Here is a 24,693-nt window from a genome sequence, read left to right as displayed (position 1 = left end):
ACCTGAAGCCATGATTGCGTTCCTCAGTTCACTCAATGACAACATTCCAGAACGGTCTACATCTGTGCGGAAGAAGATGTCCTGGATGATGTAAGAACATAAAAATAATACTTTCAGGTAAACCGTACTTGGAAAATTTGAAGAATTGAATAATAATAATATGGTCCTTCTGTAGCTCAGTTGGTAGAGCATGGCGCTTGTAACGCCAGGGTAGTGGGTTCGATCCCCGGGACCACCCATACGTAGAATGTATGCACACATGACTGTAAGTCGCTTTGGATAAAAGCGTCTGCTAAATGGCATATATTATTATTATATATTATTAATAATAATAATAATATATTTATAACCCGATAGAGGTTTTGCCACAGACCTGCTAATTAATTTACCTTGTACACTGTAACTTTTCTCCATAGACGTAGAAATTCTGAAACGTTCAGTTTTCCAGTGATTGATGTCTGGAGAAGGAATGGTTATTAAGGAAATCTACAAAGGCAGAATACAACATTTTTAGATACAATTCTACCAGAGAGTGCCCTTAGATCATGGGACAAGGCTGGACTTGACCGTTATACTTGAATCATTCTCACGGTGAATGGCTAGGCTCACAACGCTATGAAACCACACACTATTACAGAGAATTTAATATTACTGTCTGCAAATTATATGGTGAAAAAATGTGTAGGGAGGCAGAGGCACAGAAACAACCATCCGTACCTTTGTCAGATAACTGCACAATCGCGACCATCCTGACTGATTGCATCACTGCCTGGTATGGCAACTGCTCGGCATCTGACCGTAAGGCGCTACACAGGGTAGTGCGTAAAGCCCAGTACATCACTGGGGCCAAGCTTCCTGCCATCCAGGACCTCAGAGGAAAGCCCATAAAATTGTCAGAGACTCCAGCCACCCAAGTCATAGACTGTTTTCTCTGCTACTGCACAGCAAGCGGTACCAGAGCTCCAAGACTTGGACAAAAGACTCCTTAACAGCTTCTACCCCCAAGCTATAAGACACTGCTGAACAATTGAATCAAATGGCCACCGGACTTGACCCCCTCCCTCCATTTGTTTTTTACACTGCTGCTACTCGCTGTTTATTATCTATGCATCGTCACTTCACCTCTACCTACATTTACAAATTACCTCGACTAACCTGTACCCCCCCACACTGACTCGGTACCAGTACCCCCTGTATATAGCCTCGTTATTGTTATGTTATTGTGTTACTTTTTTATTTTTATGTTTACTTTAGTTTATTTGGGAAATATTTTCTTCTTGAACTGCACTGTTGGTGAATGGCTTGTGAGTAAGAATTTCACGGTAAGGTTCTACACTTGTTGTATTCGGCGCATGTGACAAATAAAGTTTGATTTGATTCGATTTCTTTTAATTGATCTATGGCGGGACGGCGAGCAGGCCTCTGCACTCTAGTTATGAATGTGTCTCCCTCTGCCATATGGATGGATTATGTGACACACCGAGAGCAACTGACACCCAAAAGAGTTGAGCACATTACTCTGAGATGTACTGCAGCAGGTAACTTCCATTGTAAAACTACATCCATTACAAGTATTCCTGTTCACAACACTATGTGGAGATTTGGGATCAGAGGATGACAGAAATATTTGGAAACTGAATGAACTGAACTCAAGCATGCAGGGGAAATACAAAAACATTTGATCAATCAAATGTATTTATTAAGCCCCTTTTTACATCAGCAGATGTCACAAAGTGCTTATACAGAAACCCAGTCTAAAACCTCAAACAGCAAGCAATGCAGATGTAGAAGCAGTGCGGATAGGAACTCCCTAGAAAAGGCAGGAACCTAGGAAGAGACCTATAGAGGAACCAGGCTCTGAGGGGTGGCCAGGCCTCTTCTGGCTGTGCCGGGTGGAGAGGAACCAGGCTCTGAGGGGTGGCCAGGCCTCTTCTGGCTGTACTGGGTAGAGAGGAACCAGGCTCTGAGGGGTGGCCAGTCCTCTTCTGGCTGTACTGGGTAGAGAGGAACCAGGCTCTGAGGGATGGCCAGGCCTCTTCTGGCTGTACTGGGTAGAGAGGAACCAGGCTCTGAGGGATGGCCAGGCCTCTTCTGGCTGTACTGGGTAGAGAGGAACCAGGCTCTGAGGGGTGGCCAGGCCTCTTCTGGCTGTGCCGGGTGGAGAGGAACCAGGCTCTGAGGGGTGGCCAGGCCTCTTCTGACTGTGCCGGGTAGAGAGGAACCAGGCTCTGAGGGGTGGCCAGGCCTCTTCTGGCTGTGCCGGGTGGAGAGGAACCAGGCTCTGAGGGGTGGCCAGGCCTCTTCTGGCTGTACTGGGTAGAGAGGAACCAGGCTCTGAGGGGTGGCCAGTCCTCTTCTGGCTGTACTGGGTAGAGAGGAACCAGGCTCTGAGGGATGGCCAGGCCTCTTCTGGCTGTACTGGGTAGAGAGGAACCAGGCTCTGAGGGGTGGCCAGGCCTCTTCTGTCTGTGCCGGGTGGAGAGGAACCAGGCTCTGAGGGGTGGCCAGGCCTCTTCTGACTGTGCCGGGTAGAGAGGAACCAGGCTCTGAGGGGTGGCCAGGCCTCTTCTGGCTGTGCCGGGTGGAGAGGAACCAGGCTCTGAGGGGTGGCCAGGCCTCTTCTGGCTGTACTGGGTAGAGAGGAACCAGGCTCTGAGGGGTGGCCAGTCCTCTTCTGGCTGTACTGGGTAGAGAGGAACCAGGCTCTGAGGGGTGGCCAGGCCTCTTCTGGCTGTACTGGGTAGAGAGGAACCAGGCTCTGAGGGGTGGCCAGGCCTCTTCTGGCTGTGCCGGGTGGAGAGGAACCAGGCTCTGAGGGGTGGCCAGGCCTCTTCTGGCTGTACTGGGTAGAGAGGAACCAGGCTCTGAGGGGTGGCCAGGCCTCTTCTGGCTGTGCCGGGTGGAGAGGAACCAGGCTCTGAGGGGTGGCCAGGCCTCTTCTGGCTGTGCCGGGTGGAGAGGAACCAGGCTCTGAGGGGTGGCCAGGCCTCTTCTGGCTGTGCCTGGTGGAGAGGAACCAGGCTCTGAGGGGTGGCCAGGCCTCTTCTGGCTGTGCCGGGTAGAGAGGAACCAGGCTCTGAGGGGTGGCCAGGCCTCTTCTGGCTGTGCCGGGTGGAGAGGAACCAGGCTCTGAGGGGTGGCCAGGCCTCTTCTGGCTGTGCCGGGTGGAGAGGAACCAGGCTCTGAGGGGTGGCCAGGCCTCTTCTGGCTGTGCCGGGTGGAGAGGAACCAGGCTCTGAGGGGTGGCCAGGCCTCTTCTGGCTGTGCCGGGTGGAGAGGAACCAGGCTCTGAGGGGTGGCCAGGCCTCTTCTGGCTGTGCCGGGTGGAGATTATAACAGAACATGTCCATTAAGGCCAGATGAGTGACCGAATCATTGGATTCAGAGGAAATCATTCTTATTGGAGAGAGCATCTTTCAAAAGTGAACTTTCCCTCGGCTGTGCATGTTTCTAACATAAACAGCATCAGTAATTGTCCCCACACCACTGAGGACTGCTCACCTCCGACGCTTGGAAGAGCACTTTGGGACCTACTTCCCAATCCGTTTGACTCTGATCCTGGCTCAGTTGACAAGACTGTAAGTGAAATCAAACAGCTGATCATGTGACCAAATGCATTCACGGCAGTGGCGGTTGATGCCATTTAAGATGAGGGAGGATGCTATTTTTCATATGAGCATGGCCTTATTTCTATTACAGCATGTTGGATAACTGTCATTCATATTCCGTTCACCCAGCTCACTGTAACATTGATAGGTTTAGGCACCTGCATGATACTCTACTGTTCTCTATACCCATCATGAGGTTGATACAACCAAGCTCATGAATGCAAGTTTAAAACGTAGGTGCACACAGGTCAAGATGTAAATGTGAATAATCAAGGTGATAGACAGTGACACATTCAATATCTCCTTGCACACGCTTGCCTGCATCTAGCCGATCTAGGGTGTAATCGTTAGTGAGTAATAATCAATAATTAACTAATTGAAGTTTCTATTGGACAAATTCAGGTATGTTTTTATTTCGCTTGCTTCCATTTATGAAAAGTTTTTCCAACAGAATTGTGGGAATGAATACACCCCAATCAAAATATAAGTTAGCATTGGCAGTTAATTAAATAAAGCATTTTTGCATTGATTTGGGTCGTGAGGGTTTTCCGATATCAAAATGAGATAGTGGGACAAACAAATTTGGTAAGGGAATATCCAAGGACACATTTAAAAAACAGTTGACATTTTGACCTGGGATAACGCTGTTTGTTTGTGGTCTGTTTTATGTTGTTGTAACTTGATTTGCTGTATTTTCCCTTTCCAATTCAGATTGCTGGGTTTGTAAACTGCTTTTCAGATTACATGAAGATGAAAAATGAAACTAATTCTCTCTCTCTCTCTCTCTCTCTCTCTCTCTCTCTCTCTTCTACATTCATTCACAGATTTTACTGTTACATGGGAGTGTTAAAATGTACTCTTGTAAAGTACTGTTCAAGATGACAGAAAGCATAATGGGAGATTGTCACTAAACTCATGAAGGATACATCCATTAAGGCCAACATGCTGCGACAGGACTCCAAGCTGAAGCCTTGTGTTTTCTTTGCATTTCCTGTGTAAAATGGGAAAAGATGGCACATTAGAAAACCATACTTATTTAAACAATTCTCTGTGTACAAACTCCTGATTTTATTGTGGTGGGCATCAATATCGATTATTTAATACGATATCGATATGAGCAAAGAATAACGTGATATCTGTTAACCTACATTATGTAAAATAAAAAATACATGACTGTTCCTGCGTGCACAAAACCTTCTCACATGCTCTCAATTTATAGCGTACTTTAGTGTCTGCTGATGGGCTATCAACGGCTTTCCTACTGGTTGGGTTGGGGAGACGCCCAGGACATTCACACCTGGCCCAATCGGCAAGCAGTTGTCTGAACTTCATAAAGCCGCGGAAGTTCCAGTGTTATTTATTCAAACCGTTAAGATGTTGATTTTGGTTCTAAAAAAATGCTACTAATATCGATATAGATTTTCCATATCAGTGCCCAACACTATAAATCACAATAGATTTTCTCTTTACTTACCTTGGATGAGATGATCATTCAGACAGCTCTGAAGCTGTTCAGCATTCACCTCCTCAAACTTTTTAGTAAAAAGAAAATTAAACTGTTATCTTTTTTTTTAAATGATTAGTTAAAAACAATGGGGCCATACTTGCGAAAATTATAAAAAGTCTAAGCTTTAGTTCAAGTTTAAGAATCAGTTTATTAAAATCGTCGAAGTAGTTCAAAGGCTATATGTTAGCTGTTCCCATTTCATAATCTGGCACATTTAGCCGTATACTAATCTCGTCAAGTGGGTGTGATTATTTCCTGAAACAAATTACGCGTCAACCTTTCAAAGATCTTAAAAAGAGACAATGCAGCAGTTTCTTTTCTCAATATCAAATCATTTCTGTGTAACAATTCAGTACCTTACTGTGATTGTTTTAAATTAAAATGAAAAATAAACGAAAATAGCTTTTTAGCAAATAGCAATTTCTCAAGCAAATATTTTGCTAGGACTGTCTGAGGAGGAGAAAACAATAAACGAGCTATTATTGGCAGAGAGGTTTGGAAGTCTCATTCTTATTGGTCTATTAACTAATTCACTACCTGGTGATGTCACTATAGGCCTTTTTAAACAGCTCTTACAGTAAAATAGCCTTATCTTCATTTTCACAATTTCACAGTATTATTTCAACATCATAGTTTGGAAATATATATATAATCAAAGATGATCTATTATATTGACAAGATATCTGAATGACCGCTCCAACATTGGAAAGACATGTCCTCAATGTTTGAAGGCAGGCAAGATCAGTTGGGACCATTCTAACCAATAACAGGGCAGATACGTGTGTGAACAACAGGCTCAACTAAGTCGTTTTTCCACAATGTTGCGGGAATGCCGCATGCATCCACTTACTGAGTGTACAAAACATTAGGAACACCTTCCTAATATTGAGTTTCACCCCCTTTTTTTCCCCCAGTACAACCTCAATTCATCAGGGCGTGGAATCTACAAGGTGTTAAGTGTTCCACAGAGATGCTGGTCCATGTTGACTCCAATGCTTCCCACAGTTGTGTCAAGTTGGCTGGATGTCCTTTGGGTGGTGGGACCATTCTTGATACACACGGGAAATTGTTGAGCATGAAAAACCCAGCAGCGTTGCAGTTCTTGACACAAACCGGTGCTTCCCTGGTACCTACTATCCATATCCTGTTCAAAGGCACTTCAATCTTTTGTCTTGCCCATTCAAACTCTGAATGGCACATATACACAATCCATGTCTCAAGGCTTAAAAATCCTTCTTTAACCTGACTCCTCCCCTTCATCTACACTGATTGAAAGTGGATTTAACAGGTGACATGAATAAGGGATCATAGCTTTGACCTGGTCCGTCTATGTCATGGAAAGAGCAGGTGTTTATAATGCTTTGCGTACTAAGTGTGCATCATCAGTACGTTTGAAACAGCCTAAAAAAAAATGACGACATCAATCTAATAAGCTTTACGTAAATCGATACTCTCTCATGGACCTCCATTCATAAAAGCGCTTATCTCTCGCGGACACATTTTGCGTGGAGTAAATCTTTCCTCTCTGATAAAACACAGGCAAATCATGTTTTTGACACTGGACCTTACAAAAAATGTATACACAAATAAGTGTCATTTGTTTAAATAGGTAAACCTGCCTAACCGGAGAGATATACTGTATTTAAACTTCCAAATTCAAGGTTTACTTTCGTTCATATTCACTTGGTCTGTCTCAAGTGTCATTGCATCCATGACCCGACTACTTTACTAACATTATGTTAGACAAAGCTCGTTTTTTACATACATGACAAAATGCCACGTTGATGCCTATCCGTTCCACACACATCCATGTGCTTCCACAGCAGTAAAGATGTAGGAGGATGATACAACATGTATGTGTAACAGAATAACTTTACGTCCGTCCCCTCGCCCATACCCGGGCGCGAACCAGGGACCTTCTGCACACATCGACAACAGTCACCCTCGAAGCATCGTTACCCATCGCTCCACAAAAGCCTCGGCCCTTGCAGAGCAAGGGGAACCACTACTTCAAGGTCTCAGAGCAAGTGACGTAACCGATTGAAACGCTATTTAGTGCGCACCGCTAACTAAGCTAGCCGTTTCACATCCGTTACATACGTTTCGATCCGTATATGTTGTAAAAAAAAAATGTTTTAAAAGGCTCAAGATCTTGTCAAATGTACCTCTTACTGCTATCACTAATTGGTGGTGTGACTCACTAAGGTGGTAAGCCAAGATACCTTGAGATGCCGTGAGTTCGTAACCCACTCGGGGCAAGGTTTTTATTAGAGGAAAAAAAAACACGCCACTGTTGATCCTTGGGTCATATAACGCATCCGTGACGAAATAGATGGTTATAAAATGTTGTACATGTAAATGTGGCCTACACGTCTGTGTAATGTACGTGACCGTCTAGTAGTGTCGATTCTTTATTTACCAGTGTCAATTTTGAACCGAATATAAAACACTGCCACCTGGTGAGGTTAGCAAAGGGCTAAATATGCCAGATTATGTAATGGGAACAGCTAACATGTAGCCTTTGATCAAGTGCAACTACGTCAACAATTTTAATTGGCCAATGCTTGAACTTGAACTAAATCAAAATACTCTGAACTTGCCTCATCAGAATACTTCTGAAACAGAGTTCTTTTGTCATCCACATCTCCTCCGTTGTATTCAAATGTGTCTGTAGATGTGGGCTAAAAAAATAATTAAAATGGTGTTTTAGTGAGTTATAAATGAGATGGAAGCAAAGCAATACCAGTGTTACATTAAAATACACCTACATAAATATGAGGGATGAAACACTTTTGGCCCTTAAGTACCTTTGGCGTTTTCGGGGAAAACAGGATATCCCCCATATCTTGGTCATTGGAGTTTTCACTGAGGGAAAAAAAATATGTACCGTTTTGTTTCTGTTAGGAATACATTAATTATAGTGAGACCTAATGTTAGCTATGATCACAGACTATATAAAAAAAAACCTGACATTACGTTATTATTTATGTTGTTATGGGGTGGGGCTGTGCTTACTGGATGTGGGTCTCTGCCTTGGAGAGGATGGACAGGATGAAGGAGGCGGTTTCATTTGGTTTGAAGGTTGATGGCACGATCAGGTATTCACCAGGTTTCAGCTTGAAGAACTCCATCACTTCCCGAGCATTCAGGTAGTTCTTCGATTGGGCGACAGGCACATTGTTGTTGAAGAAGGAGGCAGGAAACTTCCCACTCTGTCCTTTGAACTGAGATCACAATAAAACCACAAATTACAAAAGGCTGTGCTAAAATATGTCTTTGTAAAATGTTACTTTTGAACCGTAATGCAACAATTAAACAAAGCTACTTGGTCGTATATATTTTATATAATAGTTGTGCAACAACCCAACCTGGTCTCAGACCATTTCGTATTATTATATAAGTAGATCTGAGACACTCCATTTAGTGTGATATGTTACATTCCGTTTGGTATGTGTAAATTAGTGGAGGTCCATTACGTATGATATGTTACGAATTACAATTCATGTTATATGTTAAGAATTCGCAAAACGTACAATCTGTACGTAGGTGTAGGTCTGTAGGTGGCTAACATCAGCTAACTCTCTAACGTTAGCTAGGCTAGGGGTTAGGGATTAGGGTTAAAGTTAGGAGTTAGGTTAAAGGGTTAAGGTTAGGGTTCGGGGAAGGTTTAGCTACAAGTAGTTGTAAAGTAGTTTGCAGTTCAAAAGTAACATATCATAATGAATGGGTTATCTCAGATGTACATGCAGAATAATGCGAAATGCTCTGAGACCAGGTTGCACAACCATAGTACAACAGAAACCACAGACCAAGGAGAATGCACAGGCCTATCTAGAGCAACAGTGTATTTTGTTAGCTCCTGTATAACTGTGTGTGTGAAAATAATGTATAAAAGTGGCTTACTTGGTCAGACACCTGTAGAAAGTAAAACATATACAATTCAATAGCAGGAACAATAGCATATCTGGACTGTTGAATTTACTCTTATGGGATGACATTATACTTGTAGGTTCATATTGGGTAATTGTGTCTAGATCATATTTTTTTAATGTTTTAATGATAAAAAAAAACATTTCAGTTTCTTTGTAGAAATACACATTTTCTGCAGCAAATGTAGTGCATCTGGGTCGTGTGATATGTGGGTCATATATGAGAAGTGTTATACAGGTTTATCATCTGGGTCGTAGAGGTAATGAGAGAAGTGTTATATCATCTGGGTTTATCATCTGGGTCGTTGGTGAGAGGTGTAATATGTGGGTCGTATATGAGAAGTGTTATACGGGTTATCATCTGGGTCGTGTGTGAGAGGTGTAATATGGTTTATCATCTGGGTCGTTGGTGAGAGGTGTAATATGTGGGTCGTATATGAGAAGTGTTATACGGGTTATCATCTGGGTCGTGTGTGAGAGGTGTAATATGTGGGTCGTATATGAGAAGTGTGATATGGTTTATGAAACGTGTTCACCAAAGAAGGGCACTGGACCTCAAAGACGGAGAAGCCGATGTGGAGACTTTTGACCAGGCGTCTGTTTCTCTTGTCAGGCTTCTGCATCAGAGACACCAACATGTTGTTGTCGCCCTGTGTCTCAGAGCAGTCCCGGTCTAATCCCTCGATCTTCACCCGATACTGGGGATTTATCCAGAAGCTGTCTGGGAGACAAAAAAAAAAAGATGGATAATTTGACTGTAGATTCAGGAAATGTTGTAGTCATCATGAACTGCATATAATTCCGCGTCAAGTAAGATTTACTTGGGAAATTCATGCAACCACCAGCAGTGGTTCCTGCAACCCATCTGCCATCATGGAATGAGGAGGTCCAATGACAAGTGGAGTTGCCGTCGAGAAAATCAGGGCACAGACAGCAGATGTCCACGTCTACGAAGTGCTCACAGAAATGTTTCATTGTCATCCTGAGAAGACAAGCAAAGTTGTGACCGATAAGGTGTGGAAATATCGTCACTTGAAATGCTGCATGTGGCAGTTGACAAGGTCTGCAAAACAAATTTCTGCATTATAATATGGTTTACCAGAATTCCCCATCCTCTTCCACTGACAGACACATCTTCCGATCGTCAGGACTCACTGTTTGCCACATGGAAGACCTGACAGGAAAGCCAATGTTATACATCAATAGATATATAATGGGGCGGCAGGGTAGCCTAGTGGTTAGAGCGTTGGACTAGTAGAAAAGTTGCGAGTTCAAGTCCCCAAGGTACAAATCTGTCGTTCTGCCCCTGTACAAGGCAGTTAACACGCTGTTCCTAGGCCGTTATTGAAAATAATAATTTGTTCTTAACTGACTTGCCTGGTTAAATAAAGGTTAAAAAAATAGATGAACTGGGGAAAAGTCTTAAGTAGTTTTCAAATGTTATGCTGTTAGTCACAGACAGCTACATCGTAAGCAAGCTCAAGAGTAAAAGCAAAACCATAAACCTTGCTTGTATGCAAATATTTGGCAGACTTTTATGACCTTACATGAAGGAACATACAATTACATACAGTACCATTACACGAAGGTCATCTGAGTGAAAATGTAATGCTTAGACTGGATTATCAGTCTGTTGACAGAACAACTTGTTTTTCAAGAACGGGGGGGGGGTAAATTAGCTTTAGGGAAACTAGAAATGTGTCATTTCAAGTTAAAAACACAAAACAAGAGACAACCATGTAAAAACTTCTTGTGAGTGACTTCTCAATACAATGTAAAAACTTCTTGTGAGTGACTTCTCAATACAATGTCAAATCTGCTTGTGAGTGACTCCTGAATACAATGTGAAAGCTAAGGGAGATTAGCTGACATTTCATGAAGACCTTTTGAAAACAATGGGTGTGATGACAGGTCACAGTCAGACTATACTGTAAATACATACTTATCGCTCCAGTCTCCTTTCCACTCTCCCCGGCCCCAGGGGTTGAAGAGGCGGATCAGATTCACTAGCATGCCTTGGCTCATGATCTGTGGAAGAAACCAGAATGAACATCAGGAAAAGGGTTCATTTTGGGTTGAGCAAAAAAAATCACACCACACAAACGCTCCAATTTCCCTCCAGGCAGAAGTAGATATCGCCAAAGCATTTCTCTCAGATTGTTAGTTCCATACAGTACCTGTTTGACCCCTGTGACGGTGTAGGCATGACCCCTCACTAATCCGTTGGGGGCCACCGTGTTTGCTGATGTTTCCTACAGAACAATAGACACAGGTTATTACAGGAATTATAAAGTGAAGTAACCGGACCGTAACAGAACAGAGGTTTCAGTCACAAAATATGACCCAATATGAACACAGCCTTCGTCTCTTTTGTGTTTAAAAGTTAAACTACGTCTCATATTACTCTACAGATATGTTATTGTCATCAATGGATGAGTTGCGGTGTCTTAATAACACTAGGCTACTAGGGTAGCCTAGTGGTTAGAGTGTAGAGGTGGCAGGTAGCCTAGTGGTTAGAGTGTAGAGGAGGCAGGGTAGCCTAGTGGTTAGAGTGTAGAGGTGACAGGTAGCCTAGTGGTTAGAGTGTAGAGGTGGCAGGGTAGCCTAGTGGTTAGAGTGTAGAGGAGGCAGGGTAGCCTAGTGGTTAGAGTGTAGAGGTGGCAGGGTAGCCTAGTGGTTAGAGTGTAGAGGTGGCAGGTAGCCTAGTGGTTAGAGTGTAGAGGAGGCAGGGTAGCCTAGTGGTTAGAGTGTAGAGGTGGCAGGTAGCCTAGTGGTTAGAATGTAGAGGTGGCAGGGTAGCCTAGTGGTTAGAGTGTAGAGGTGGCAGGGTAGCCTAGTGGTTAGAGTGTAGAGGTGGCAGGGTAGCCTAGTGGTTAGAGTGTAGAGGTGGCAGGGTAGCCTAGTGGTTAGAATGTAGAGGTGGCAGGGTAGCCTAGTGGTTAGAGTGTAGAGGTGACAGGGTAGCCTAGTGGTTAGAGTGTAGGGGTGGCAGGGTAGCCTAGTGGTTAGAGTGTAGAGGAGGCAGGGTAGAGTGGTTAGAGCAGAGGTGGCAGGTAGCCTAGTGGTTAGAATGTAGAGGTGGCAGGGTAGCCTAGTGGTTAGAGTGTAGAGGTGGCAGGGTAGCCTAGTGGTTAGAATGTAGAGGTGACAGGGTAGCCTAGTGGTTAGAGTGTAGGGGTGGCAGGTAGCCTAGTGGTTAGAGTGTAGAGGAGGCAGGGTAGCCTAGTGGTTAGAGTGTAGAGGTGGCAGGTAGCCTAGTGGTTAGAATGTAGAGGTGGCAGGGTAGCCTAGTGGTTAGAGTGTAGAGGTGGCAGGTAGCCTAGTGGTTAGAATGTAGAGGTGGCAGGGTAGCCTAGTGGTTAGAGTGTAGAGGTGGCAGGGTAGCCTAGTGGTTAGAGTGTAGAGGTGGCAGGGTAGCCTAGTGGTTAGAGTGTAGAGGTGACAGGTAGCCTAGTGGTTAGAGTGTAGAGGTGGCAGGGTAGCCTAGTGGTTAGAGTGTAGAGGAGGCAGGGTAGCCTAGTGGTTAGAGTGTAGAGGTGGCAGGGTAGCCTAGTGGTTAGAGTGTAGAGGTGGCAGGTAGCCTAGTGGTTAGAGTGTAGGGGTGGCAGGTAGCCTAGTGGTTAGAGTGTAGAGGTGGCAGGTAGCCTAGTGGTTAGAGTGTAGAGGTGGCAGGGTAGCCTAGTGGTTAGAGTGTAGAGGTGGCAGGGTAGCCTAGTGGTTAGAGCGTAGAGGAGGCAGGGTAGCCTAGTGGTTAGAGTGTAGAGGTGGCAGGGTAGCCTAGTGGTTAGAGCGTAGAGGTGGCAGGGCAGCCTAGTGGTTAGAGTGTAGAGGTGGCAGGTAGCCTAGTGGTTAGAGTGTAGAGGTGGCAGGGTAGCCTAGTGGTTAGAGTGTAGAGGTGGCAGGTAGCCTAGTGGTTAGAATGTAGAGGTGGCAGGGTAGCCTAGTGGTTAGAGTGTAGAGGTGGCAGGTAGCCTAGTGGTTAGAATGTAGAGGTGGCAGGGTAGCCTAGTGGTTAGAGTGTAGAGGTGGCAGGGTAGCCTAGTGGTTAGAGTGTTGGACTAGAAACCAAAAGGTTCCAAGTTCAAATCCCCGAGCTGAACAAGGTACAAATCTATCGTTCTGCCCCTGAACAGGCAATTAACCCACTGTTCCTAGGCTGTCATTGAAAATAAGAATTTGTTCTTAACTGACTTGCCTGGTTAAATAAAGGTAAAATTAAAAAAATAACAAGGCAAGCCAGTTTAAGGACAAATTTTTATTTACAATGACAGCCTACTGGGTAACAGTGGATTAATTAACTGCCTTGTTCAGAACAATAGATTTTTACCGTACCTTTTTACCTTATCAGGTCGTTCTGCCCCTGAACAGGCAGTTAACCCACTGTTCCTAGACCAGTTAACCCACTGTTCCTAGGCCGTAATTGAAAATAAGAATTTGTTCTTAACTGACTTGCCTGGTTACATAAAGGTAAAATAAAATAAAAAAATATGGATTTGATCCAGCAACCTTTCAGTTACTGGCTCAACACTCTAACCCCTAGGCTACCTGCCCAATGAAGTATTTTGTTCAAAGTTTCATCAAAGCTACCCCTTGAGGTGTGCCACAACCAATCAGCGATTTTGACTTGGCAGCTCTGAACAGGAGGTCCCACAGATTTGGTGGAGCATCAGTGAGCTTGAATGTGATGTGAACCCCTCCAGTGAAGTCCATCATAGCCTCTGAAAGGGTCCCTGAATTCATGTCTGCGTAGGAGCCACACACCCTGCCAGAAGAAACAGGTCAATAAGACCAACAATTAAGGTTCATTGTTGTTTGTTCATTTTATATAAGAAAGTTCCTTATATAAATAACTGATGTGGCTCACATACTTGGCATAGGCTTTCTCCAGCAAGGCGGGCCAAAACTCATTGGGAGTTTTTGAATGAACAAAAATGAGCCTGCCGTCAACTGTTGGTAGCTTGTCATCGATCACAACGTCCACCCACCTCCCAAACCTCCAGAACTGAAAGATAGGAGGAGAGGACAAAGATTGCCTACAGAGAATATTCTCTACATGGCTTGAGAAAGGTGCAGTTTAAGCATTCATCATTCATTACAATTCAAGAGTTCTCAAAACATCTCAGAAGCTTTTCATTACAATGTATTCTGTTTCAATACATTACATCCTCAAAGGATGATGGTTATTTTAATAAGTTAGTTAGCCCAAGGTAATTTACCCTGAAGTGGAATATTCCGCAGTAATCCTCTTTAAAGCTTTGGTTTAGGGGTACTACTTGTTCCAGGATGTGCTTCTGGAACGTCAAAGCCCCAATGGAAGCAAGAAACCAGCAATCCCCTAAAAAATGACAAGTTTATGAAGATCATGACATTTGTAATGCAAAGGGCATGGTGTGGTGGGGACATGGTGTGGTGGGGACATGGTGAGGTGGGGCATGGGGGTAGAGGCATGGTGAGGTAGGGGCATGGTGAGGTGGGGCATGGTGTGGTAGGGGCATGGTGTGGTAGGGGCATGGTGTGGTAGGGGATGGTGTGGTAGGGGCATGGTGTGGTAGGGACATGGTGTGGTAGGGGCATGGTGTGGTAGGGGCATGGTGTGGTAGAGGCATGGTGGGTAGGGGCATGGTGTGGTAGGGGCATGGTGTGGTAGGGGCATGGTGTGGTAGGGGCATGGTGTGGTAGAGGCATGGTGGGGAGGCATGGTGTGGTGGGGACATGGTAGGTGGGGCATGGTGGGGGGGACATGGTGTGGTAGGGACATGGTGGGTAGGGGCATGGTGTGGTGAGGCATGGTGACATGGTGTGGTAGGGGCATGGTGAGGTAGGGGCATGGTGGGTAGGGGCATGGTGTGGTAGGGGCATGGTGTGGTAGGGGCATGGTGTGGTAGAGGCATGGTGTGGTAGAGGCATGGTGTGGTGGGGACATGGTGAGGTGGGGCATGGTGTGGTGGGGGCATGGTGTAGTGGGGGCATGGTGTGGTGGGGACATGGTGTGGTGGATACATGGTGTGGTGGGGGCATGGTGTGGTGGGGGCATGGTGGGTGGATACATGGTGTGGTGGGGGCATGGTGTGGTGGGGTGTGGTGGGGGCATGGTGTGGTGGGGGCATGGTGTGGTGGGGGCATGGTGGGTGGATACATGGTGTGGTGGATACATGGTGTGGGGTGTGGGTGGGGGCATGGTGTAGTGGGGGCATGGTGTGGTGGGGACATGGTGTGGTGGATACATGGTGTGGTGGGGGCATGGTGTGGTGGGGGCATGGTGTGGTGGGGGCATGGTGTGGTGGGGTGTGGTGGGGACATGGTGTGGTGGATACATGGGGGTGTGGTAGGGGCATGGTGTGGTAGGGGCATGGTGTGGTGGGGCATGGTGTGGTGGGGACATGGTGAGGTGGGGCATGGTGTGGTGGGGGCATGGTGTAGTGGGGGACATGGTGTGGTGGGGACATGGTGAGGTGGGGCATGGTGTGGTGGGGGCATGGTGTGGTGGGGGGTGTGGTAGGGGCATGGTGTGGTAGGGGCATGGTGGGTAGGGGCATGGTGTGGTGGGGCATGGTGTGGTGGGGACATGGTGTGGTGGATACATGGTGTGGTGGGGGCATGGTGTGGTGGGGGCATGGTGTGGTGGGGGCATGGTGAGGTGGACATGGTGTGGTGGGGACATGGTGTGGTGGGGACATGGTGTGGTGGGGACATGGTGTGGTAGGGGCATGGTGGGGGGGGACATGGTGTGGTGGGGGCATGGTGTGGTGGGGGCATGGTGTGGTGGGGGCATGGTGTGGTGGGGGCATGGTGTGGTGGATACATGGTGTGGTGGGGGCATGGTGTGGTGGGGGCATGGTGGGTGGGGGACATGGTGTGGTGGGGGCATGGTGTGGTGGGGGCATGGTGTGGTGGGGGACATGGTGTGGTGGGGACATGGTGTGGTATATGTTGACACTTGCTTACTAAGAAATCCACTTTTAATTTATTATATTTAGTCGTTATTTAACAAGGTAAGCCAGTTAAGATATACAGTGGGGCCAAAAAGTATTTAGTCAGCCACCAATTGTGCAAGTTCTCCCACTTAAAAGATGAGAGAGGCCTGTAATTTTCATCATAGGTACACTTCAACTATGACAGACGAAACGAGAAGAAAAATCCAGAAAATCCCATTGTAGGATTTTTTATGAATGTATTTGCAATTTATGGAGGAAAATAAGTATTTGGTCAATAACAAAAGTTTATCTCAATACTTTGTTATATATACCCTTTGTTGGCAATGACATGAGATCAAACGTTTTCTGTATGTCTTCACAAGGTTTTCACACACTGTTGCTGGTATTTTGGCCCATTCCTCCATGCAGATCTCCTCTAGAGCTGATGATTTGGGGCTGTTGCTGGGCAACACGGACTTTCAACTCCCTCCAAAGCTTTTCTATGGGGTTGAGATCTGGAGACTGGCTAGGCCACTCCAGGACCTTGAAATGCTTCTTACGAAGCCACTCCTTTGTTGCCCGGGCGGTGTGTTTGGGATCATTGTCATGCTGAAAGACCCAGCCACGTTTCATCTTCAATGCCCTTGCTGATGGAAGGAGGTTTTCACTCAAAATCTCACGATACATGGCCCCATTCATTCTTTCCTTCACACGGATCAGTCGTCCTCGTCCCTTTGCAGAACAACAGCCCCAAAGCATGATGTTTCCACCCCCATGCTTCACAGTAGGTATGGTGTTCTGTGGATGCATTCTTTGTCCTCCAAACACGACGAGTTGAGTTTTAACCAAAAAGTAATATTTTGGTTTCATCTGACCATATGACATTCTCCCAATCTTCTTCTGGATCATCCAATTGCTCTCTAGCAAACTTCAGACGGGCCTGGACATGTACTGGCTTAAGCAGGGGGACACACCTGGCACTGCAGGATTTCAGTCCCTGGCGGCATAGTGTGTTACTGATGGTAGGCTTTGTTACTTTGGTCCCAGCTCTCTGCAGGTCATTCACTAGGCCCCCCCGTGTGGTTCTGGGATTTTTGCTCACCGTTCTTGTGATTATTTTGACCCCACGGATGAGATCTTGCGTGGAGCCCCAGATCGAGGGAGATTATCAGTGGTCTTGTATGTCTTCCATTTCCTAATAATTGCTCCCACAGTTGATTTCTTCAAACTTCCCAGCCTTCAGTCTTCCCAGCCTGGTGCAGGTCTACAATTTTGTTTCTGGTGTCCTTTGGCAGCACTTTGGTCTTGGCCATAGTGGAGTTTGGAGTGTGACTGTTTGAGGTTGTGGACAGGTGTCTCTTATACTGATAACAAGTTCAAACAGGTGCCATTAATACAGGTAATGAGTGGAGGACAGAGGAGCCTCTTAAAGAAGAAGTTTGTTGTTTGTAGGTGACCAAATACTTATTTTCCACCATAATTTGCAAATAAATTCATTAAAAATCCTACAATGTGATTTTCTGGATTTTTTTTTCTAATTTTGTCTGTCATAGTTGAAGTTTACCTATGATGAAAATTACAGGCCTCGTCTTTTTAAGTGGGAGAACTTGCACAATTGGTGGCTGAATAAATACTTTTTTGCCCCACTGTATATACATAAAATATAGGACAAAACACATAACAACAAGAGAGACAACACAATACTACATAAATAGAGAGCTAAGACAACAACATAGCATGGCAGCAACACATGTCAACATAGCATGGTAGAAACACAACATGACAACAACATTGTAGCAACACAACATGGTAGCAGCCAGTGGTGGAAAAAGTACCCAATTGTCATACTTGAGTAAATGTAATTGCAAAAATATTCATAAGAATTAAAGCGCTTATATTAAGCAAACCAGATTTTAAATGTATTTATTTATTTATTGATAGCCAGGGGCACAACACAGCACACACATGAAGCATTTGTGTTTAGTGTGTTCTGCAGATCAGAGGCAGTAAGGATGACCAGGGATGTTCTCTTGATATTGGACCATTTTCCTGCCATGCTAAGCATTCAACACGTTGTAATGATTGTCGTTGGGAGAAGGAGAAGAGGACCAAAGTGCAGTGTGGTACGTATTCGTAATACTTTTAATAAAGATGAATACTCGTACAAAAACAACAAACCAACAAACGAACAGTTCTGAAAGGTGCAACAAAAATACTAAACAGAAAATAACTACCCGCAACCCAGAGTGGGAAAACAGGCTGCCTAATTATGGTTCTCAATCAGAGACAACGATTGCCAGCTGCCTCTGATTGGGAACCATACCAGGCCAAACACATAGAAATAGAAAACATAGAACACAAAACGTAGAATGCCCACCCCAACTCACGCCCTGACCAAACTAAAACAGAGACATAAAAAAGGAACTAAGGTCAGGACGTGACACATGTAACGAGAACTTTTGGGTGTCAGGGAAAATGTATGGAGTAAAAAGTACATTATTTTCTTTAGGAATGTAGTGAAGTAAACGTAAAAGTTGTTAAAAAATATAAATAGTAAAGTAAAGTACCGATTAAGTAATAGTTTAATGTGTTTTTATTTAAGTACTTCACTCCACTGTTAGTAGCACAAAACATGGTACAGACAGTATTGGGCACAGACAAAAGCACAAAGAGCAAGAAGGTAGAGACAACAATACATCACACAAAGCAGCCACAACTGTCAGTAAGAGGGTCCATGATTGAGTCGTTGAATGAAGAGATGGAGATACAACTGTCTAGTTTGAGTGTTTGTTCCACTTACCAACCAATCCTTGCCCAAAGTCAAACCTTGAAAGTCCATCAACAACAAAATCTGGATACTGTACCATTTTCTGTAAGAGTGAATGCACACATTACACCTATTAATAATGTTTATAATTTATATTCATAATTACACATTAAAATCAGTTAACACTCTGTGCTGTAATGTGTGCAGATCGGGATGATGTCATACCGCTGGTCTCAACCACACCACTCTGCCCATGTCATCAGGGGAAAGTAGCCCATCACCAATGGAATTATGGTCTGGGGGGAACATCTCATCGATGTACCTCACTCCCCTGGCCAAACAGTACTGCGTCAGCTGCTGAAAGTCTTGGTTGCTGTGTTTCTCTGGGTTGGCAAGACTCCCAACACCCTCTTTCTTGTGGCGCTCCTGCATTATACTCATACACACACCGGGAGGAGGCATTGTTGTACTGTATGCAGGATCTGTTAGCAGGGTGAAATTATGAAATAGTCTGAGTTACTAGGTGGAGCCTAAATATAAATCACATTATTAAGTGTTGATGAAAAGTACCAATGACAGATATACAAAACTACTTAATACAGTAGTATATTGTACATTCATGTTTAAAGATATTATACATAGCCTACATCCAATCTATCACATGAAAAGTCCCCCCCCAAAATGCAAGAAAGAGTAGTCTACAGAGGGTACTCCCAAACTGGGGTACGTCGGGGGTACGTCACATATAAATGTGATTCACAACATCAAAAAAAAAAATCTTCACATTTTCAAACTGTACATTTGTATTTTCCAACGAGGCTATACATTTGGGTGAGGTGTTTTTCCAAGCCAGAGTCGCCTCGTTTCACTGCCAAAAATCATATTAAACCATCTAGTGTTCAAGTGAAATAACAACATAACGTCAAATACAGGCAGCCTCGTCAAATAATTAACTTCCAATCATATTAAGTGTTACTCTCTCACAGAAAACCTTGCACAGACATTTAGAAACAAAACATGACAATTTGAAAAATAACCAAAAGGAGTTTTTTGAGTGAGAATAAAGATGACTTTTGAGTGGTAAGACATGTGTAAAAGCAACAGAAAACATGAATAAGAAGAGGCTAGAAGTGTCTTATATGGTGCGCTACCGAGTGGCTAGGACAGGCAAGCCCCAAACTATTGTCGGTGCTGCAAGTAACCAGAAGGTTGCAAGTTCAAATCCCCGAGCTGACAAGGTACAAATCTGTCGTTCTGCCCCTGAACAGGCAGTTAACCCACTGTTCCTAGGCTGCCATTGAAAATACAAATTTGTTCTTAACTGACTTGCCTAGTTAAATAAAGGTAAAATAAATAAAACAATTGTGGAGGACTTTGTTCTTCCTGCTGCCGTGGATATGGCTGGGACAATGCTGGGGGAAAAGGCCCCAAAAAAACTATACAGACAATTTCTTCATCAAACAACACTGTTTCACAACACATCAGTGACATGGCAGGAGATATTTTGAAACAATTACTGCTTTGCAAGCCAGTGAATTACATGCATTACAGCTGGATGAGTCAACAGACGTGGCCTGGCACAGCTCCTGGTATATGTCCGCTACATTTATGGCGGGTCAATTAAGGAAGACATCCTCTTCTGCAAACCACTGGAAACCAGGACAACATGAGAGGGTATTTTTAAAGAACTGGACAGCTTTGTGACATCAAATGGACACAAGATGTGTTGGTATCTGTACTGATGTCGCAAAAGCCATGACAGGGAGACATAGTGGAGTGGTAACGCGCGTGCAAGCAGTTGCTCCCGACACCACTTGGGTCACTGCAGCATCCACCGAGAGGCTCATGCTGCCACGGGAATGCCTGACAGCTTAAAATATGTTTTGGACACTACAGTGAAAATGGTTAACTTTGTTAAAGCCCCTGAACTCTTGTGTATTTTCTGGATTATGCAATGATATGGGCAGCGACCATGTAATGCTTTCACAACATACAGAAGTGCGCTGTTTTTATTTTTTTTATTTTACTAGGCAAGTCAGTTAAGAACAAATTCTTATTTTCAATGACAGCCTAGGAACAGTGGGTTAACTGCCTGTTCAGGTGCAGAACAACAGATTTGTACCGTGTCAGCTCGGTGATTCGAACTTGCAACCTTCCGGTTACTAGTCCAACGCTCTAACCACTTCTAACCACTTGGCTACTCTGGTTTTTAAGGGGCAAAGTATTGACATGGATTTTTAAATTGAGAGAAGAGCTTAAAGTTTTCTATACTTCACTTGTCTGACTGCTTGCATGATGATGAGTTTCCCACAGGACTGGCCTAACTTGGTGATGTTTTTTTCTTGCCTGAATGATCGGACTCTCCGCGACTATATTCAATGTGTAGGACAAAATTGAGGGTATGATAAAGAAGTTGGAGCTCTTTTCTGTCTGCATTAACAAGAACAACACACAGGTCTTTCCATCATTGTATGATTTTTAGTGTGCAAATGAACTCAAGCTTACGGGCAATGTCAAATGTGATATAGAGAAGTACCTGAGATGGGTGCGCAATTACATTACATTAGGTACTTTCCACAAACAACTGGATTCGTTATCCCTTTCATGCCCTGCCTCCAATCCACTTACCGATATCTGAACAAGAGAGCCTCATCAAAATTGCAACAAGCGGTTCTGTGAAAATTTAATAAGAAGCCACTGCCAGATTTCTGGATAGGGCTGCACTCAGAGTTTTTTTGCCTTGGCAAATCGCGTTGTTAAGAAACTGATGGCCTTGGCAACCACACACCTATGTTTTTTTTATTTTTTTTAATGTTCACCTTTATTTAACCAGGTAGGGTAGTTGAGAACAAGTTTTCATTTACAACTGCGACCTGGCCAAGATAAAGCGTAGCAATTCGACACAACAAAGAGTTACACATGGAATAAACAAAACATACAGTCAATAATACAGTAGAATGAAAGAAAACAAAAAGTCTATATACAGTGAGTGCAAATGAGGTAAGTTAAGGAAATAAATAGGCCATGGTGGCGAAGTAATTACAATATAGCAATTAAACACTGGAATGGTAGATCGGCAGAAGATGAATGTGCAGGTAGAGATACTGGGGTGCAAAGGAGCAAAATAAATAAATAAATACCAGTATGGGGGTGAGGTAGGTAGATATTTGGGCTGTTTACAGATGGGCTATGTACAGGTGCAGTGATCTGTGAGCTGCTCTGACAGTTGGTGCTGTTAAAGTTAGTGAGGGAGATGTGAGTCTCCAGCTTCAGAGATTTTTGCAATTCGTTCCCGTCATGGGCAGCAGAGAACTGGAAGGAAAGACGACCAAAGGAGGAATTGGCTTTGGGGGTGACCAGTGAGATATACATGCTGGAGCGCGTGCTACAAGTGGGTGCTGCTATGGTGACCGGTGAGCTAGGTCAGAACTGTCCAGAGTAGTGATGCAAGTTGGGCGGGCGGGTGCGGGCAGCGAACGGTCGGTTTTTACTGGCATTTAAGAGCAGTTGGAGGCCACGGAAGGAGTGTTGTATGACATTAAAGCTTGTTTGGAGTTTAAAGTGTCTAAAGAAGGGCCAGATGTATACTGAATAGTGTTGTCTGCGTAGAGGCTGCCGATAAGAATGCGGTGATTGACAGAGTCAAAAGCCTTGGCCAGGTCGATGAAGATGGCTGCACAGTACTGTCTTTTATCGAGGGCAGTCATGATATTGTTTTGTACCTTGAGCATAGCTGAGGTGCACCCATGACCAGCTTGGAAACCGGATTGCACAGCAGAGAAGGTACTTGGCTTTTGAAGACTTTAGAAAGGCAGGACAGGATGGATATAGGTCTGTAACAGTTTGGGTCTAGAGTGTCACCCCCTTTGAAGAGGGGGATGACCGCGGCAGCTTTCCGATCTTTAGGGATCTCGGACAATACAAAAGAGAGGTTGAACAGACTGGTAATAGGGGTTGAAACAATGGTGGTGGATCATTTTAGAAAGAGAGGGTCCAGATTGTCTAGCCCAGATTATTTGTACGGGTCCAGGTTTTGCAGCTCTTTCAGACCATATGCTATCTGGATTTGTGTGAAGGAGAAGCTGGGGAGGCTTGGGCGAGTAGCTGCTGGGGGTGCGGAGATGTTGGTCGGGGTTGGGATAGCTAAGAGGAAAGTACAAGTACAAGTAGGCTACTATTGAAACGAGGAGGTCGACCGATTAATTAGGGCCGATTTCAAGTTTTGTTAACAACTGGTAATCAGCATTTTTGGACGCCGATTACGGACGATTACATTACATTACACAAGGAAACTGCGTGGCAGGTTGACCACCTTTTGCGGGTGCAGCAAGGAGCCAAGGTAAGTTGCTAGCTAGCATTAAACTTATCTTGTAAAAAACAGTCAATCACATAATCACTAGTTAACCACTCATGGTTGATGATATTACTAGGTTATATGCAACGCAGCTTGTCCTGCATATTAACTTGGGAAATTGTGACACGTCTCTTGTGTTCATTGCAAGCAGAGTAAGGGTATATGCAACAGTTTGGGCCGCCTGGCTCGTTGCGAACTAATTTGCCAGAATTTTACATCATAATGACATAACATTGAAGGTTGTGCAGTGTAACAGCAATATTTAGACTTAGGGTTGCTTAAACCACATCAGGAGCAACTTTTGAGGTTTAGAGAATATCTAAGACATTCCCATTTGTAAAAATAATAATAATAATAGCATATGAGATGGAGTTAGTTAGTATAGGCAATGCACACTGAACCATTAGTGGGTATATGGCGTATACCTGAGCACACCTACCCTCCACCACACCACTGGATGGGGGCTGAATTAACTATGCATGAATGCAACGACATTCTAAATGCACAGTTTCTTCAGAAAGTAGAAAGTAGTTATAAAAAAGTAGTTATAACTCTTGACTTTTCCACATTTTGTTGTGTTACAGCCTGAATTAAAAATGGATAAAATATCTCTCTCTCTATATATATATATATATATATATACTGTATATATATGTTTTCTAATTTCCTGTCCACACACAATACCTCATAAGTTAAACATGTTTTTTTGAAATTTTAGCAAATGTATTGAATGCAAAATACAGAAATATGTCATTTATAAAAAAAATACAAACAATGTGCTCATGAGGAGGGTGCAATGATAAGATCTCATCCATTTCTCATATTTCTCAAATGTAAGTCTCAATCCAAGCTCATTTGTCTCATGAAGTCTCAATAATATATATATTTTTTTAAGTAATCAGCCTTAGGAGAAACAGTTCACATATATGTGATGATTATATAATACAAAATTGAGATCACCAATATTTCATCAGAGATGAAGAAACGACTACTCAGAGCAAAATATTTAGTTGTAATGTTTGAGTCACACAGAGATCACATGAATACATAAAAGCCATGGTGAAATGTAACAAGAACGTGTCTGCTTCAGGCACGTGTAGCCTACACAAACCATTAATAACACGGGCTGTAAATCAGAGTCAGGTAAAGTGTCTCACCTCAGAATATCGCAGGAACGGTTGTTATATTCAAAGTTTTCAATCTCTCAGAAACTAATTCAGGTCATCGTCATCTTATATACCTGAAGGTTCCAGAGACTTCAAACCACGCCCACATTAGGTAGGTCTCCCATACATACATTGCTTTCCTAGCTTCTCATACTACCACAGCTTTCCATTGGATAGGGTAGTGGCAAATCTAGTTTAGTCAGTCATATAGCCATCCGTTTTAATTTTTTCTTTAGATCAGAAGAGAAACTTCTGAAAATACAGAAAGAGAGAATAGGTTCATAAGACTTGAAAAGGGCAAAATGCCAACTGATGTATGTTGCTAAATCAGATATATAAATATGGCTATATAAATATTGTGTAGGCTAAGCCTATTTGAAAGTGTTAACTTGAGAATAAAAAATATAGTTTACAAAAGGCTAATAATCAAGTGAAGCCTGGGTACTAT

At 44.0% G+C, this 24,693-nt stretch overlaps 1 protein-coding gene across 1 annotated transcript in view; it reads right to left on the bottom strand.

The window, feature by feature from the left end:
* LOC124046749 (calpain-1 catalytic subunit-like) overlaps window positions 1–24,372 on the bottom strand; it is a 30,678-nt gene extending 6,306 nt beyond the window's left edge. Inside the window, exons 1-19 of the mRNA XM_046367475.1 lie at window positions 24,237–24,372; window positions 18,951–19,207; window positions 18,759–18,828; window positions 14,261–14,379; window positions 13,913–14,046; window positions 13,632–13,806; window positions 11,222–11,296; window positions 10,987–11,072; window positions 10,144–10,218; window positions 9,866–10,026; window positions 9,599–9,765; window positions 9,019–9,030; window positions 8,131–8,339; window positions 7,923–7,980; window positions 7,716–7,796; window positions 5,083–5,140; window positions 4,535–4,599; window positions 390–458; window positions 3–81 (exon numbers count right to left, since the gene is read on the bottom strand). Of these exons, the coding sequence (XP_046223431.1) occupies window positions 3–81; window positions 390–458; window positions 4,535–4,599; window positions 5,083–5,140; window positions 7,716–7,796; window positions 7,923–7,980; window positions 8,131–8,339; window positions 9,019–9,030; window positions 9,599–9,765; window positions 9,866–10,026; window positions 10,144–10,218; window positions 10,987–11,072; window positions 11,222–11,296; window positions 13,632–13,806; window positions 13,913–14,046; window positions 14,261–14,379; window positions 18,759–18,828; window positions 18,951–19,187 (1,930 nt within the window). The 5' untranslated portion in view covers window positions 19,188–19,207; window positions 24,237–24,372. The remainder of the gene's footprint in view (window positions 1–2; window positions 82–389; window positions 459–4,534; window positions 4,600–5,082; window positions 5,141–7,715; window positions 7,797–7,922; window positions 7,981–8,130; window positions 8,340–9,018; window positions 9,031–9,598; window positions 9,766–9,865; window positions 10,027–10,143; window positions 10,219–10,986; window positions 11,073–11,221; window positions 11,297–13,631; window positions 13,807–13,912; window positions 14,047–14,260; window positions 14,380–18,758; window positions 18,829–18,950; window positions 19,208–24,236) is intronic.
* Window positions 24,373–24,693: the final 321 nt, after the last annotated feature.

This window comes from Oncorhynchus gorbuscha, linkage group LG10 (genome assembly GCF_021184085.1).
Source record: "Oncorhynchus gorbuscha isolate QuinsamMale2020 ecotype Even-year linkage group LG10, OgorEven_v1.0, whole genome shotgun sequence".
Classification (NCBI taxonomy): Eukaryota; Metazoa; Chordata; class Actinopteri; order Salmoniformes; family Salmonidae; genus Oncorhynchus; species Oncorhynchus gorbuscha.
The sequence above is the reverse complement of the archived record's forward strand: the minus strand, read 5'-3'. Positions and strand labels throughout refer to the sequence as shown.